This window comes from Girardinichthys multiradiatus, chromosome 11 (genome assembly GCF_021462225.1).
Source record: "Girardinichthys multiradiatus isolate DD_20200921_A chromosome 11, DD_fGirMul_XY1, whole genome shotgun sequence".
Lineage (NCBI taxonomy): Eukaryota > Metazoa > Chordata > Actinopteri > Cyprinodontiformes > Goodeidae > Girardinichthys > Girardinichthys multiradiatus.
This window is the reverse complement of record NC_061804.1, coordinates 26,713,554-26,731,293: the sequence shown is the minus strand read 5'-3', so window position 1 is coordinate 26,731,293 and position 17,740 is coordinate 26,713,554. Positions and strand designations below refer to the sequence as shown.

Below are 17,740 nucleotides of genomic sequence, written 5' to 3'. Positions count from 1 at the left end.
GAAAATTAGCTGCTGTGATTCAGTATAACTCTTTTACCTCTAATACTTTTATTATTGGCAGAGACAAACACCAGTAACTCCAGTTATATAAATCTAAACGTAATCTGCAAATATACAAAACAATTTAAACAGCATTTTATTTATCGACACATTTTGCAGTTTTAGTCGTTTTGGATCTAAGAGCTGCTGCTAATAAAACTGATGGTGGAATTCTGATGTTTTGACTCAGTTCAGTTTTCCCATCACTGTGTTGGGAATACTGAACCGGTTGGGTTTAAATCCTATGGAACACACAACCTTTTAGTAAGGCCTTCTAGTTTTGAATTTTCATGACAACCTTTAGCAATTTGAGTTCTTCAAAGATTCATATTTGGTTTAGTATTTTTAGCACTTTTACCATCGAAGACGCTGCAGTGAAATGCAATTTTCTAAAAGTACAAAATGTTGTTTTATTGCTGAACTATCTTGATAAATACGGAAAAAAACTATACCTAATATTGTTCTGGATTATTTGAATCTTTAAAGAAGAGAAATACACCATTATATCCACCTACAGTAAGTAAATATACAAACTAAATTTATAACTTTATAACCACAAACCCCAACGTATTTTATTAGGATCTATCGAGATAAGCCAACACAATTTGTGCATAAATGTGAAGTGGAAGAAAAATGACACATGGTTAAAAATTTTTTACAAATAAAACCTGAAACGTTTGGTGTGCATTTGTATTTATGATGCTGTTTATTCTTTAACTCTAATTTATGTTCTCTAACAAACCTCTGTGGCTTCACAGAACATCTGGATTGCTAAGTTTAAATGAGGCATATGGTATGTAATTGTTTTCATTTTTGGATATAAAACCTGTTGAAAACCATGAGATCAGAGATGAATGTGGAGTGTCAGCGAATCGTAGCGTACCGGCTGCCTACTGCAAGTAGGCTCTTGGTCTTGTCTCAAGAACTCCTCAATGGACACCAGACGAGTGTTCTCTGGTTCCTCCTCTACCTCCGACTCCAGTGGTGAACTGCTGGGTGGTCGCAGGACATTAGTGCTCCGCGGGTTCCGGAGGTCAATAATCGGGGCTTTGGGTGGACTTGGGATGCGCTCAGGGGTCCCAAGATTGCCACAGGGGTCTTCGATGAACTCTGTGATGGATGGGAAAGGACGTATTGTTCCAGGGCTCTCAGTGTCTCTGCGTAGATCCAACACTGCCGCTGGTGCCACAATTTCCACTTGTGCAGGTGGGGGAGGTGTTCCTGCTGCTGGAAATGGCTGAGGTGCTGTGTTGATGGGGGAGGCCACATTGACCTAAAGAAAAAAACAAAACACAGTCAATACAAGGTTTTATAATAATATCTGTAAATAAAAAGGGCAGATTTTAAATTTTCAAATAAACATTTTATATGAATGAAATTTGATTTCTACTCTTATTATACCAAAAGATGGCAGAATGAGCATTACCACTGGAGGAATTGGGGAGGCCACTGGTAATGTGGCCTCATAAACAGTCAAGGCAGCAGCAGAAGAGGGGTCGGCCCAGGCTTTCACATAGGAAGCAGATGACAAAAGATCTTGTGAGTGGAGAGCATGAGGCAGGTTGGCAGCAGCCTCCACTGCAGGGCCAGGCCTGTATGTGCCTGATGGCAAAATGTTGGCCAGTACAGAGACTTTGGCAGCAGAGTTTCCATAGAATGGTGGTGGGGGCAAGGTGCTGGGAGCTACAGAGGTGCCGGGGAGGTGTGGCACAACTGGGGTGGCTGGAGTCAGGCCTGCCATGACAGCAGGTAGCTTGGAGGGCACATTTACTGGAAAAGAGTCACAGGACTCCCCGTGACCAGACATGGTGCGGACAGTGAGCTCCTGGGCTGCCTGGAGGGACTGGATTTGAGAGGGGCCCAGCAGAGCACTTCCAGCTGTAGGGGAAGCCACCTCCAAGACCTTTGAATGTAGAACAACAAAATAAACACGTCACAGAAATGTTTACACTTATTAAAAGAATCACACATAAACCTATATGCTTTTCAATATTTCAAAATCCTTCTTAAAGCATGTCCTTGCCTTCTTCTTGTCAGCATATATAGTGTATCCAGTGACACGGATTCCGTTAGAGGTCCCAGCAGCATCTATAGTGACTGGCAGCCAGCTGATAAGAGCAATCCCTGGAGAGGGGCCAGGCTCCAGCTGTACGTCCAGTGGGGCGTCAGGGGGGCCTGCAGCAATCAAAGCCATTACACAACAGCCTATAGTAAACGTATGAAGACATGTGTTTACATACTAACACAGGACAATACAGAGGAAGATTGATTTGACCAGTAGGCATACGACTCTAGTAAGCAGCCAGCTATCAATCTAAATCAGTCACAAGGAGGATCCAGATACCTGAAGTCCCAGAGTGTGGGCATGGAACTTAAGCAAATTTGAAAGATTATTTAGAGAAACATGACTCAAAATGAAGATCACAATCACAATGGGTAGAGCAGAATGGGAATGTGGCGCCATACACAAACTGGCATCAATGTAAGAACATGACAAACTACAATACAGCAAAGGAGATTTATCTATGAAATGACAAAATCTGCATTTTAAACTCACTTTCCTCTCAGACTAAACTCTTACATTAAACAGCATATATGAAACATGTGAAACAAAAGTAGTGAAGTGGAAACAGGGCTACTTTAACTTTGAATTGCATGATTAGATTGGATTTAATTATTAAAGGGATTAATAATTTTAATTTAAGTAATCACATTACTATAATGATTCATTTACTAACAAGAAAAATCCAACATGAACTCTAACTACTAGAAGAGACTTATGAAAGGGTTGGAGAATGAACATTCAGGTTTCCTTCAGCTGATAAAGAGTTACCATTATCAAATGCTCTGTCTCTCTCTGGAAAGGTAAACAGTTTAATGTGGATTTCTAAATATCTGTTTTATTTCACTAAATATTTGGAAGAATTCATGAGAGGGGTACCAACATGGGGAAGCCTGGGAGTCGAGTGCCATAAAATAGCCTTAGGGTCAGAAGCTGTTTACTTTCTCTGAATAATATCTTCTAATATTTTTTTTTCAAAACCTAATTATTTTCCTATTAAGGTAGACTGTGTTCCAAAATGCAAATGATAAGACACAGCTGGAAGCAGATGTTAGGGACTGCTCTGAAATATTCTTACCAGGGGAAAAGGACCACGTTTAATTCTGCTCACAGTTGTAATCTTATTGGACAAAAGGTCATTACTTTAAAATTTAACTGCATGTTTTAAACATTGTATCATAACAGCTTCGTAGACCACAGTTTGTAGAATTAAGCTACTTTGACCACCACTAAGACAGGATTAGTCTTTCAGTCTTTAGACGTTTAGGACCAAACGACATGTGACAAAACTGTCGGACAGACCAACAAAGGTCGATTAGTGTGACAGGGGAGTGTCCTCCTAATGTTTTGACAGCTACATTACCGCGATAAAGTTCAATCATTGTGAGTTAAACACCGACTAATTATTTGTAAAAAAAAAAAAAAAAAGCGAGACTTTAAGCTGCTTCCATTCACTGCTAGAACACAACCTCTCTGCTAGTGGCCTAAGTAACAATGTTTCTCCTGCCATCCTCCACCACACCGGAGAAATCACCATGTAAATCTGCACCTGGTGTCATGCACTAGTGTTCTTCACGTACCGTTATAACTCTCTGAAAACCTTTGGCTGCCTTCTGATGCCTTTCTTTCTCCCTTTCGTTCCTCTTTTTCCTTATTCACACATTTCATCATTTCAGACACTGAATGAATCTAACTCTTATGAGCTACAAGCCCCAAATAAATTCAATTAAGAAGGAAAAGTTGTATAAATTATGATATAGGCCCTTTAGCTATAATGGACAATATACTATAAAACAAAATGACCTTTAAGTGCAGCAAAGTCTTTAAGTCAAGAACTACATGTGTTTATATGACTAGATTAATAAAAGTCTTCTTCTGAATTGCAGGAACGTTCCGACCTACAGAAGTTAGCTATACTCCTGGATGTACGCCAGAGACTCATGTCATCACTGATGTGTTGGAATTTGAATTACGTAATTACTTCCCAGTGGGATTATTGTTTAAAAAAAAATATCTCCAAAAAGCGCTGTAAATTCTTAATCTGGATCAAACATTTGAGCTAGGGGGTGCAGGCTGAGGCTTCCATGTGCCAAGCCTTACATGTTTTGAATTAAATGTTAAATTAGGGAAACAAACGTACATAGTGCAATGTACTTGGTAAATGTGGTCAGAGTCCTGACCTGCCATTAGTGTGCTGAAGGTGATCGTGGTGCTCCTGTGTTCCCGTCGCTCCACAGGTAACTCCCATGGCGTTCGGTGTGGCCGTGCCTCCACTTTGACTGTGTACTGCAGGCTGGGCAAGAGGTTATTGAGGCACAGCGAGTAGCAGCCAGCCTTCACCAGCTCACACTCCTCATCGTTCAAGGACACAATGTGCACATAGTTACTGTTGCTGGGCAGCCAGGTCAGGTTGGCAGACGTGGCGGTAATTCTGTCCACACGCAGCTGTGTCGGCGCCACACAAACATCCCGGCCGACCAGCATGCTGCAGCGGAGCTGGTCTGAGAGGCCTTTCTCTGTCAGGCTTTGGACCGACACTCGATAGGCTTTGAGGTTTATGTCCAGCCGCTCCAGCACCGCTTTGGTCTGGGCACCAAAGGGCACGTTCAGCCGCAGCTCCTGGTCTACATACACATTGTAGCTCCACACGTTTCCCCACCCTGCCGGCACCAACGGAGGGTCCCAGCCAATGATGATGCTCTTGGCAAGCTGCTTGATGAGGGAAAGTTTACGTGGGTAAGGCACAACGTCCACTCCCACCTCCTCCAAATCCAAGTCCAGGCCGTTGGTGAGGGGGGCTGGGACAGACAAGGCCGATGCTGAATCTGAGAGGGCTGAGGCGGGGCCAGGGGCAGCCAAGGCCTCTGTCCTTTCTGAGGCGCTGACGCCCACGCGGAGGTGATGCTGGTGGCTGGCACTGTGCAGGCTGCTGTCTAGCAGGGAGTTGTGGGACACGTCCCCAGTCTCTGGGTGCTGAGTGCTCATTACATCGTCGTCTGACACACGTTCCACAAAGTTGGAGGGGACCAGCCCTCTCCGCCCATCCATCAGCTCACCTGGACAGGACAGCATTAAAAAATTAAACATCAGGTAAAAACAGGAACATTAAGCAGTTGAAACAGGTAATGACCCCAGAGATACCTTCATAGAAACCATCATCATCCATGTCTCCATAAACATAGATGTATTCCCCAGCAGTCAGCGGTAGCTCCACCTCAGGGTTGTCATTCGGGCCATCATAAGGATTATAACTGTAAAACACAGAAATACCTCAATGTCCAGATTTCATTCCAACAAACTGTTGATGCTGTAAATAAAATTGTGCTTAATTTAATACTTGCCTGTATCTGGCAATGAAAACCTGAAGCTTTGCTGCTCCCCTGCTGGCTGTGAATGGTGCCGGGGCCACATCTATGTCCAACTCCTCAACTTCACTGGCAGTGTCCACCTGAGGGACACGTAAAGAGCAGGGCGGGAAATAATGGCCAAAATGAGTAAAAGGAAAGAGAATTAAAATAAACTATCCATTCTTCTAACACCTTAAAAAACTATTATGCTGTAAAATCATTATGGGAAACAATAATGCATCTGGTTTGTTATGGTAATGAAAAACGTAAGAAAGTTCCTGTAAAATGACCTAAATGAGGCAGGATTGTAAAATGCACAGCTAATTGGCTTTAGATGCACTTATAGACACTTAAACTAGTCGACACGTTCACTAGAGTTGTGAATTTGATTATTTAAGAATCCAGGAGCTACCATGTTGTGCTGAAACTGTGAATTTGAGTCATTAATACACGGTTTAGGTAGCATTCATTACTTTATATAAGACATCTGGATATTTAGCCATCTATATGGGTTATCTAAATAAACAACATGGCTGACTGTAAAGGAAACCGCTGTGCTTGTCTGCTTGTGCAGTCATTACAGGAAGTGAAGCAAAGACAATAAATAGGACATAAAACATGGTTTACAAATCCTTCTTTTCAAGCTTGATTAAAGTTTCAACTCTGCCTATACCACTGCATTGCTGTAAGATATGAAAATACATCACATACTATTATATCCTTAGATTTAACATATTTAGAACATTTCTTTCAACAAGTATAAAAAACATTGATACAACTGCTGGAAATTATTTACAATATAAATAGGGTATACTGTAGTATTCACCCCAAAGTAAATATGCTTTCATGTTCAAGGTGAAAGAGGAAATGGGTTAAAACAAGTCAAGTTAATTTCCTGAATGAACAAACAGGAAGAGCTTTCATTTAGTCAATAATCACCTTGATACACGAGGTTTTAATTTAAATTGTTGCAACAATAAGTGATCATATTTATAGTTCTCTGGGAAAACCTTTTTGGATATAATCACCCATAACTATTACTGTATAACCTTCATAATCCACAGTCTCGAGTGGATTATCTCACTTGGGGGCTGATGGGTGACTAGATAAACAGACCACCAACATGCAGGAACAGATACTGACTCCTTAGAAATCTAAACAGCAAACCCTACATGTTTACCGGTTTATGTGCAGAAGCACTTACATAAAAAGCTGCATCAGATACTTGTACTTGCATCAGATCCCTGTAAGGGATGAGTTAAATGCAGAGGACAAATTTCGTTGTAATGTACATGTGCAATGACCAATAAAGATGATTATTATTATTATTATTATTATTATAATATGCATGGTTAAGGAAGTTTTTTAATCCATTAAATCATTGTAAACAACGTGACTGTGCATGGACACCTTTGAACTCTGCCAATCATTGTAGTTGTGCAGCATTCTACAGGACAACACTTAGTATGACACATTTGTTTAAGTTAATTTTTATTTTCCAAATGAAGAACAAATGGCAGAAAAACTAACTAAAAAGGTTAGTAAGTCAGAGATAAATAATTTTAAATGATATGTTTTCTTTTAAATGTAGCAGCTTTTTAGATTGTAAATGGTAAATTGACTTATATACTTATACAGCATTTTCTAGATACTGACCACACAAAGCGCTTTTACACTCTGGGCAACTTGGAGTTAAGTGCCTTGCCCAAGGGTAAATCGAATCCATAACTTTCCAATTGGAAAGCCCAGGTGGTTCACAGACAGTCATTCCAGGTTATAGGTCAGGTGGAACAAAACAGCCTAGTAGCACACAAGTGTATAATAGGGCTAGAACTAACAATTATTTTGCTAATCGATTAATCTGGCAACTAGTTTTTTCGATTAATCGATTAATAAGCAGATAGCAAAAGATGCTTAATAGGATTCTTTTTACAGGATTTGAACCAGGTGAAGCTAAAGCTACGCCACTTAAGGAGTTTTTGATGGACCATATTTACAGACAAAGAAGGTTTTTTCATCTTAAATGCAAAGTATATATATTTTTTGTACAGTTCTGCCCTAATTATGGCTCTGAGTGGGTTGTTCTTTCAGTCTGGAGTATGTATACTCCGGTTAACGATTATTTGATTACTCAGGTAATTGAGGATTATTTCAATAATCAAAGTAATCACGATCAATCCGATTAATTGTTTCTGCCCTAGTGTTTAATAGAAACCTTAAGTCGATTTTTGTCTGATCTTTTAGTTTCACTGTGAATGTTCCATAGTGATTGCATTTTCCACCAAAGGAGAAATAGAAAAAAAGAGGGCTGGGTACCTCATATGTTGGGCTCGATTTGTGCGGACTGAGGTGGGTGTCAGATTTGGGGGTGAGGTGCGTGGTTTCTGACTTGGAAGAAGAGCCTGACTTGCTGACGCTGATGGTGGGCAGCTCTCGGTGCTTGGTGACAGGCGAGCGCTCCACCCTTGAGAGTCCTGCTGCGTGAGGCGTGGACCCCCTGCGTAAAGCGGCGGCCACATCTAGAAGAAGAGAGACAAAGAAGATAATACATGTCCTTGCTTAGTAACATTTTCAGGTTAACCTGGTAGTCTGTGACCTGCCAGGTGGGTGAGATCACTGGATGGCATGCAGGCAGCTCAAGGTTGAACATGGCTGATTAAAACAGTGGAGGGAAAAAAAATCCTGTCTCCATCTGTCTGAGGTTGGAGGTCATGCTACCTTGTGTCGACGTGCATCACACCATCAGTGTTAATGGGCTTAGCTGGTTCTAGGCTCCACAGACATTTTAAACTGTGAGCAGCGACTCTCACTGTCATGTGATGATGAGAAATAGGAACAAACCAGGTTTTAGTAGGACAGTAACGATGACGGTGCAGGTGAGATGACGGATCAGAACATGCCGTGCTTATGTGACAGTGCCCAACGCAGGGCATGATTAACACAGACAGAAAGCGTACCAAGCACATCGTTACCCTCTGGGCAGGAGAGAGTGTCACCTCCCTCGAGACTCCAGAAGGCTATTTCACCCAGAGACACCATATCCAGTGTGCCACCAGTGCAGTCTAAAACACACAGAGAGCGCAGCATAAAGAGGTTGGGCAGAGAGACGGAAAGGTCTGGAGGAGATTAGCAGTGTTGTTACATTTCAGGGAGCTGTGGCTGGAATTAATGTTAGTAAAGGTATTCTATAAATATCCCTTTCAATGCACATACACAGATGGATAAGAGATCCTAAGAAAACATATTATTGATATACAAAAAATAAGCAGCCATCAAAATAGAACTGGGTACATTTCAATGCATATGTTCCCCTAAAGTACAACAAAACAATCTTTCTGGATTGGTTGTGTATTTCTCTTGAGTTCTCTGTGAAATCTTCCTTTGGTTTGAGGTTTTGAATAGAACTGAAGGTTTATCCATTGTAAACTGGTGCTAAAAAAATAAACTGAATTGATTTTTTACAAATAAGCGACTTAAAGTAACCAGATTAAAAAAATCAGAAAACATGATAACTTTTACTCTGATTAAACCCTTAGGATACCTTGAAAGAAGAAAATATTTTATATATATTTTTAAATGCAGTGCCTTGTAAATGTATTCATATCCCTTCAACTTGTTCATATTCATATTTAATGTTGTTACAACTACATACCTCAGTGCGTTTCATGTGATCGACCTACACAAAGTAGTGCATAATTGTAAAGTGAACATAAAATGAAACAGAGGTTTGAACATTTTTACAAATACAAATCTGTGGAATACACGTGTTTACCCTATTTCATTCCAATACCCCCAAATACAATCCACTGCAACAAATTGCCTTTATGGTCTGTTAATCAGTGCACCTGTGTGTAAATTTAATCTTAGTATGAATCCAGCTGTTCTGTGAACATCCCAGAGGTTTGTTAGAGAACATTAGAAAACAAACAGCACCACGAAGACCAAGGAACACAGCAGACAGGTCAGGGGGAACATTGTGGAGAAGTTTAAAGCAGAGTTAGCTTATAAAACGATAGCTTATAGAGCTCTGTTCAATTGTTCGAAAAGCCATAAGCCAACACATGGCGGTCCACCTAAACTGATCGCATTAATGAGAGAAGCCGCCAAGATGCCCATAGTAACTCTGGAGGAGTTGTAGGGATCAAGTTGTATGGTAGAAGTATGATGGTGGCAGCATAATGCTGTGGGGTTTCCTTTGTTTATCAGGGACAGGGAGCCAAGTCAGAGTTTTTGAAGAGAAGGATACAGGGTAATCCAGGGAGAAAACCTACTTTAGCCTAAACATACAACCAAACCCACAATGGAATGGATTGGGTCAAAGCATATTCATGTTTGACCCAATCAACCTGAAGCTTTAGCTGAGCTACCAAAAAAGCCTTGCAGCTGTAACCACAGTAAACGATCCGTGCTACAAAGTATTGACCTATGTGAGCTGAATAAAAGTCAGCAAATTGTTAAGGATTTGAGCTTGAAAAATGTTTTTCGAAAATATCATTTTCTTTTTAATGTACAATAATGCCCCATTCTGTGTTGGTCTATCACATAAATTCCCAATAAATATATTGAGATTTGCAGCTGTAATGTGATTAAACATGAAGAGGTTGAAACTATATGAATATTTTTGCAACAATTTTCTAGTAATTTGTGCTTATTAACAATGAAAGCAGGGACAAACAGAGCGTAACCACAGTAAGGAATCAGTTGAGGGGCAAAGAGGTTGTGCAGCTCACCTCGGTCAGTAGTCAGGCCCACCCCATTGGTCAGAACTGAGAGGCTGGGATTGTTGAGGAGGGTGGAACTGGCCAGGTCCACTTTGGAGGCCTGCAGTCGGAACTTCTCCAACTCCTGGGACAGCAGGCCAAACTGTTCACTCTGACTGCGACATTTCTCCTCCAGCTCTCGTACCTTTGACTACATGCAACATGGAGCCATTTAGGAAACGGACAAGTGAGTGGACACATCCATGTTCACCATCATTAGACGTCAATTAAATCACTCAAATCAGTCTGTAATATTTAGGCATGATGAGATGATAATTATGTTTGCTGTATAGTTTGAAAATACACACAGAAAATCTAACACCATTTTGCTCTAATTACTTAAAGAGCACATGCATGGAGAAGTATACTTCAAGGAGGAATTTTCATTTAAATTAGTTGCCATAAGGGATCAAACACTGCGAAAGTAAATATAACACCTCTCATACAGTGCCTTGTGAAACATTCCATGTCTCTTTCCCACATTTTGTCACAATACAACAAACTTCTTAGTATTTTATCGCCGTTTCATGTAATAGACCAAAACAAAGTATTGAATAATTCTTAAATGGAAGGAGCATGATGCATGGATGGCTTTTGTTTTGTAAAAAAAATTAACCCTTTAGAAAGTGTGGAGGGCATTTATTTTCAGTCTAGAGTCAATATGTTGTAAAACCTCTTGTTGTTGCAACTAGAGCAGGGAGTCTGCTGGGGTAAATTTCTACGAGCTTTCTTCTAGAGACTGAATGGTTTGTAAAATAGTTCTGTCAGATTGGGTGGAGGGTGTTTTGAAAAGCAAATTTAAACTTCTGCCACAGATTCTATGTTTAGGTCTGGACTTTGAATGGGCCATTAAAAACACAAATATTCCTTGATCTAACCCATTCCATTACAGCATTTCATTGTCCTGTTGGAATCTGAATTTCCGTCCAAGATTGAGGACTTTTATCTGGCCAGAGAAAAACTAGTCATTACCCTGTTGGATGACTCTTCCACCTGAGCTATTGATGTCTACAGCTTGCCCAGAACTACTTTATTTAGGAGCATCTGAGATAAGGGTTATGAAAATAAATGCATGACAAATCTTTTAGATTTCTTTCTGTAAAAAAAAAATCAAAGCCATGTATCAATTCCCTTCTAATTGCAAATTATTGTCTACTTTGTTCTGGTATGTCAAACTGAATTCCAATAAACATACAATGAAGTTTATGGTTTTACCGTGACAATGTCTGAAAAAGCTCCAAAGTTCTGAAAACTTTAGCAAGCCACTGTAAACGCTGGTGCTCTGCAGAAACCTTTTGTATAGTCCACGTCCTTATTTTTGACCTGGTAAACTTCACACAACTAATTCTAACCTACAGGTGTTTGGGTGGACCAATTACTTAAAAAAAGAACATAACGTGAATTTACTCAGTTGCACAAAAAACAAAGAATTATCATCAAAGAAAAGGTTTCTGCAAAACAGACACACTTCAGTGTCCCTAAAACATTCGCTTTAAGTCACAAACACACATGACAAACACCTTCAGGATCAGTGGGAAGAAAAAGAAAGGTGAAATAGAGGAGTGGGACAGCTAAAGTTAACTATTTGTCAGGGAACCTATGAAAACCGAAATGTGACATGTTGCTTTTGTGTTACACCCACTTAAACAAAACCACTGAACAGCGAAGTTATTTGCTATAGCTTTGCAGGGGGGTGGGGGGGTGGGGGGGGTTGCACGTAGCTCAACTCAAGTTTCTATATGCGGCTGATTTCACTTCCGGTTGTGGTGGGTGTTTTCTAGCAGGCTGGTCTGACAAAAAAGCTGCAGGCTGAAACTGTCTGAACAACATTTCCTGTGAGCTCTCACCTACACGTATCAGTGGTTGCCTAAAGCAATGGCAGAATTATCTTGTAAACCTTGAGTGAAACAACAGTCTGTTCTGTTGTGTACATATGGCAAGATGCATAAATATGATAAATGTGATAAATGTTCTTAGCCGAAACTGTGTCAGATATCTATTTCTGGCCTAAAGCGATTGGCCTGATTTAAACAAGACTTTAGTAACTCGACTCTGTTCATCACACAAGGCCTGTAATTGCTACAAGCAGTAGAACTAGAAGTACAAGTGTATCACTGTGAGGGGATTAAACTAAAGCAGCTGAGGTGTGTTTTTCTAACTCAATGAGCTACAGGAGGTTAGGGAAGGCAAGCTATTGGTCCGAGGAGACCAGGAAGTACCTGCATGCAGTCCAGTGTACTCTGGTTAGCAAAAAGAAAGCAAAGGACAAACAGGTTTACACCAAACAAACACGTGCTAGAGAAAAAAAAAAGGTTCTGGAAGAACAAAATATATTTTAGTCAGGTAGAACAAGCAGAAATCTGAGTCTTGGTCAGAAGCCAGAATCACTAGAATGTCTCCTGGCCCTCAGCAGCCAACATCTGCCTTTCCAATAAACACACACATTCTTGCTTCCAAAATGTGTTTTTGACAGACTGGGAAAGGCAGTATATTGAGTTGGCAACAAAACCTGAGCTCTATGAAGGGACAGAGACTTTCTCCTGTGATTTATCCGGGTTGAAAAAGAGAGAAAGTGAGAGGAGTCAGGAGGAAGTGAGCTGTTTTTAAAACAAGAGCAAATATACTCTACCAGCTCCCTCCGCAACACGAGCTGAGTCAACTCCTAAAATAAAATACATATGTCTTTAAGGACAAACACTTAAAATAAATGCCCCATGTGAAATTAGGAGCTATGATGACAAACACATATTTTACTCAGATTTGGATGATGATAACAGTGAGTCACATGACCATGCAATGAGGACTAAAAGTTCTCAAATGATTTTTTAAAATCAAAATTAGCAGCCAATCAGAAGGGGATTTCAACTGCCACTGGCTGGTTACAGCTATTTTTATACAAATTGTATTGCAGTGGTGCTTAGAGGGAGCACGAAAGTCACTAAGCATCAGAGAAGCCATCTGTTCAAATGGTTCTCCTCTCATACTACGGCTTCAAAAGTATTTTCAGCAGCTGCTCCTCTGCCAAGTTTTCAGGTACAAAGAATAATTAAAACGAACACTCATGTTGACTGGCGTTGGCTGTCAAATTTTCAATTATATATCAGACTTTATTGCATCTCAATGGAATATTAAAGTAGAAAAAATTGATGTTTCTTGTAAAACTGTTGGCTCAGTTCTTTAATATAGTTTTACTGCACAGCAGCTGCCTTTTTTAAACTAACTTCTTATTAGCACCTCGGGGGTTTCAGGCGACAAAAGAAGCACTGCATGATCTAAAGTTTATTTAGTTACATACTGTGTGCAGGGGTCACGGTGGTGTTAAACAAACTCACCTCCAGCATCTGAACCACTCCTTCATGTTCCCTCTTGGCAAATAACTGAGCCTGATAAGTACAAAGACATGAACGTTAGTTGCTAGTTTGTAAGGAATCTAATTTACAGCACAGTAAGCTACACTGAAGAAAACGTTTATTATATCCTAAGGTTGCCTCCTGCTGGACAAAGCACCCATTTTCCTATAATATACAAGGGCCACTTAATGATGTAGTTATAAAGAAAAGAAAAACATTTGTCTAATATGAAAAGTGTTCCTGAGGTTGTGTTTCTTACCCGCTGTAACCGTTTGATCTCTTCCTGTTTGAACTTAAGGATAGCCAGTGCCTGCTCATGTTCCAATTCCAGCTGCTGCCTTCGCTCGGCGACCTCTCGCATGTGCTTTCAAGAAAAAAAACAAAAACAAATCCACCTCAAAAATGTTAAATGTCTGAATAACTTAGATTCAAACTGAAATCCCACAAGAGGCATGATACTTGCAATGCAATACCTTTAGGACCTGCTCTAGGTTCTCCAGTTTGGCACGGAGTCTCTGGTTCTCTTTGAGAACTGAATTGTGTTGAGCGGTCACTTCAGAGAGATCTTCCCTTAGCTCCTCATTTTCAGCCCGAGTCTGAAAGACAGGAGCACATTAACCAACTGTGTCATGATTTGAGGCTGTCAAGGTCCAAAGCAGCAACAGGACATCGGCAGGCGTAAGGAAGATGGATACGTTTTAATGCAAAGACATGCACGAAGGAAACACGGGAACCAGGAAGACAGAAACGGAGAAACCAACAATGAAGGGACAGAAAGCAGGAATTAAATACCACTGAGGTGAACAGGTGTGGATCATGACAGACTGCTTCCTGTTGAATTTATGGCATTCTCATATTCTGTGCAATTAACCTGGCTGGTCAAGTGTTAGCAAACACTGACAGGAATGTTGGCTCAAGCTATGAAAGTAAGAACAGCATTCTGAGAGACACTAACCTGGTCGAGCAGCTGCACCTTCCTCCTGAGGAGTTCTGCCTCCTCCTTTAGTTGCTCATTTTTGCCTCGCTCATCCTCAAGCTGGCTCTCCTGTTAGAACCACAAGCCCAGCATTCAGACTCATCTTGTCGTTCCACCCAATAAAATATAAATACCAGCTGATAGGAGAACAGAACATTAGGACACAAAGTTTTCTTACTAAATCCAGACATCTCTTCTGTCGCTTCTTTACTTCATGCTCAAGATTTTCACATTCTTTTCTCTTCCTGCTCAGCTCCCGTTCCTGGACCAAGAATTATAACAACAGTTATACTGAAGCCTATATTTGTCCGATCCTTTAAACATGAGTAATCTCTCATAATACAAACAGTACACAGGCAATGTAATTTAAACAGACCAGTGCCTTGAAAAGGTAACAGCCCTTGGAGTTTGTCACTTTTCAAATGTATTTTAACGAGATATGTGATAGAACTACATATAATTGCTTATACTTGTGAAGTGAAGGGTAAATGATAAATGTTTTTTAACTGAAATCTTAAAAGTGTGATGTGTATTTGTATCCAGCTTCCCAAGTCAATACTTTCTCTGCAATTACAGTAACAAGTCTTGTTGTTTGGCTCAAGCAGCTTTAGACACGTAAAGACTGAAATTATTGCCTATTCTCTTTGCAAAAGTCCAGACAGATCGGATATGAACATCAATTTATTAATTAGATTATGATGTGGACTTTGATTGGGCCACCCTGACACATGAATATGCACTGACTTCATTCATTCATCTGTAGCTCTGGCTGTATGTTTAGTACAATTGTTTTGCAAGAAGGTGTAACCTCTGACCCATCTCAAATATTTTTCAGTCTCTGGTAAGTTTTCTTACAGGATTGCTCTGCATTCGGTTCCATCCATTGCCCATCAACTTTAACCTGCTTCCCTCTTCCTGCTTAAGAAAAGTAACTCCACACAATAATGCTGCCGCCACCTTGTTTCAGCATTAGGATGGATGGTAATAGCGGTTTTATTGACAGAATCTTGTACCTGACCTATACATTTCTGTTGGTCCTCCAGAGATACCATGGGTCGTTAAGCTGCTTCTTAGAAAACACTTCTCTTTCCTGGTCACTTTTCAGTTTTGCTATATTTCTATTTTTGTGTGATTGATTGAACAGTGTTTTCTGAGCTGTTCAAGTTGCACTGGATTTCATGTATGGATGTAAACAGGTGAAAACATGACAAACGTTTCAGACTTTGTATTTGTAAAAACTCTTGAAAAGCTTGTATCATTTCCCTTCCACTTCAAATTATGCACTGTTTGTCTTGATCTGTTGCATCCGATCATTACATTTTGTGGTTGAAACCTGACAAAATAAGAAAGAGTTCAAGGTTTATGAATAGTGCACATTACTAGTCGTAATTTATTATTACAACTCCACTTTTCTAGACAGAATACATTGACTTTACTTTCCATGATGACCTCTAATACAACACTGTACAGGTATTACAAAGCTTAGCATCCTCTAATTATTTTAAATGCAGCTTACATGCAGGAGAAATCAGCTTATTTGAGCATGGCCACAGGGCCTGAATAAAGCATTACCACACTAACTGTATAGGAGGAAGCTACGGAGCACCCTGGCTAATTGCTGAACACAAGCAGCTGACTGGAGGAGATACTGTAGTGATTACATGGCAAGACAATAAAGATAATTAAATTGCAATCTGAAGTCCGATTTGATTGTGTATCAGTCATAGTTTGGAGGACAAGAGTAATATGTACTGAGTTAGGATATCCTGTCAGCTAAGCACGCTTCTAGGTAAATTCTTCTCATTTAGTGTGACTGCTTGCTTTCCCATCTCCATAAGGCTAGACTTGGTTTCATTGGATTATAACTACATATAGATTGTGGCTTTAGTTATCTTTAACACATACAAAGTAGTTTTTTACTCTTCTTATGTTTTCCAAATGCTTCCCTTAGTAGTCCGATGGCTGACCATTGGAGATCATTAGGTCACATGTTTTTACATGGATTGTCACCACTAGTAGCATATGCTACAGCTGCACAGAAGAAGTAGCTGATGTCCGGCAGGTTTTCAGCTTGAGCAGCCTTGAGTGGTGATCAGCTGTTCAGAAACTTAAGGTTGGCTATTTTCACTTTCAGTAAATTGAAATCTGAGAAAATACTAAAGAAACCATTTAAAAGAAAACAATTTTTAGCAGAGACAGGTCAACCATTCATAGAAGATAATAGGAAGGCTGAAAAGAGTAGTTCTGCTTTATCCGCTTGAGCTTTCAGCCTTTGTAGTGTGAGATGCTGAATTTAACAATGTTGGCAGTCTTTTAAAAATCTTATGTTAAAGTAAAGATCTACATTCTCTGTGCAATACAGTGTTGTTGTTGTTGCTGTTTTACAGCGACTCCTCTCACACACAGCGTGACATGGAGAGTGGCTCACAGCAGGATTGCAGAGAAAACATTTTGAATTCTTTGAGCTTTGCATCTCTAGCAAGAGTCATACTATATGACTCAACTATATATATACAGTGCTGTGCAAAGGTTTTAGGCAGGTGTAAAAAAATGCTGTAAACAAACAATGCTTTCAAAACTGAAAGTGTTAATTATTTATTTTCAAAATGCAGTGAATGAACAAAAGAGAAATCTAAATCAAATCCATATTTGGTGTGACCATCCTTTACCTTCAAAACAGCATCAGTTCTTCTAGGTCCACTTGCACACAGTTTTTGAAGGAACTCAGCTGGTAGGTTGTTCCAAACATCTTGGAGAACTAACCACAGATCTTCTGTGGATGTAGACTTTCTCACATCCTTCTGTCTCTTCATGTAATCCCAGACACACTCCATGATGTTGAGATCAGGACTCTGTGGGGCCACACCATCACTTCCAGTAATTCTTGTTCTTCTTTACGCTGAAGATATTGACTCTGGCTGTATGTTTAGGTTCGCTCACTTAGCATTTTGTAAATTGATAAAAATGAACAATCATCATTTATATTTCTAAAAGCATTCTTTGTTTTCCACACCTACCTAAAACCTTTGCACAGTGCTGTATATCTAAAATCATAACATCAGGAGAACTGTCCAGTGCGCATCTTCTAGAATTTTAAAACGGAAGCTGTTTAAAAGCGCAAGCATAATACCTGGAAACTGACCGAGAACATGATGGTTACAATAAATGATCTCCTCTGTGGAGAACATTAAAGTAGGAAAACATTG

At 40.0% G+C, this 17,740-nt stretch overlaps 1 protein-coding gene across 2 annotated transcripts in view; it reads right to left on the bottom strand.

The window, feature by feature from the left end:
- The window catches only part of LOC124876245 (peripheral-type benzodiazepine receptor-associated protein 1), an 80,296-nt gene that overhangs the window by 17,193 nt on the left and 45,363 nt on the right, over positions 1 to 17,740 (bottom strand). For both annotated transcript variants that reach the window (XM_047378859.1, XM_047378860.1), the window contains 15 exons: positions 14,713 to 14,796; positions 14,514 to 14,603; positions 14,032 to 14,154; positions 13,818 to 13,922; positions 13,541 to 13,591; positions 12,838 to 12,870; positions 10,179 to 10,359; positions 8,406 to 8,510; positions 7,765 to 7,967; positions 5,443 to 5,549; positions 5,243 to 5,352; positions 4,282 to 5,157; positions 2,063 to 2,214; positions 1,466 to 1,942; positions 923 to 1,312 (listed from right to left, as the gene is read on the bottom strand). In XM_047378859.1, coding sequence (XP_047234815.1) covers positions 923 to 1,312; positions 1,466 to 1,942; positions 2,063 to 2,214; positions 4,282 to 5,157; positions 5,243 to 5,352; positions 5,443 to 5,549; positions 7,765 to 7,967; positions 8,406 to 8,510; positions 10,179 to 10,359; positions 12,838 to 12,870; positions 13,541 to 13,591; positions 13,818 to 13,922; positions 14,032 to 14,154; positions 14,514 to 14,603; positions 14,713 to 14,796 — 3,087 coding nt within the window. The remainder of the gene's footprint in view (positions 1 to 922; positions 1,313 to 1,465; positions 1,943 to 2,062; positions 2,215 to 4,281; positions 5,158 to 5,242; positions 5,353 to 5,442; positions 5,550 to 7,764; positions 7,968 to 8,405; positions 8,511 to 10,178; positions 10,360 to 12,837; positions 12,871 to 13,540; positions 13,592 to 13,817; positions 13,923 to 14,031; positions 14,155 to 14,513; positions 14,604 to 14,712; positions 14,797 to 17,740) is intronic.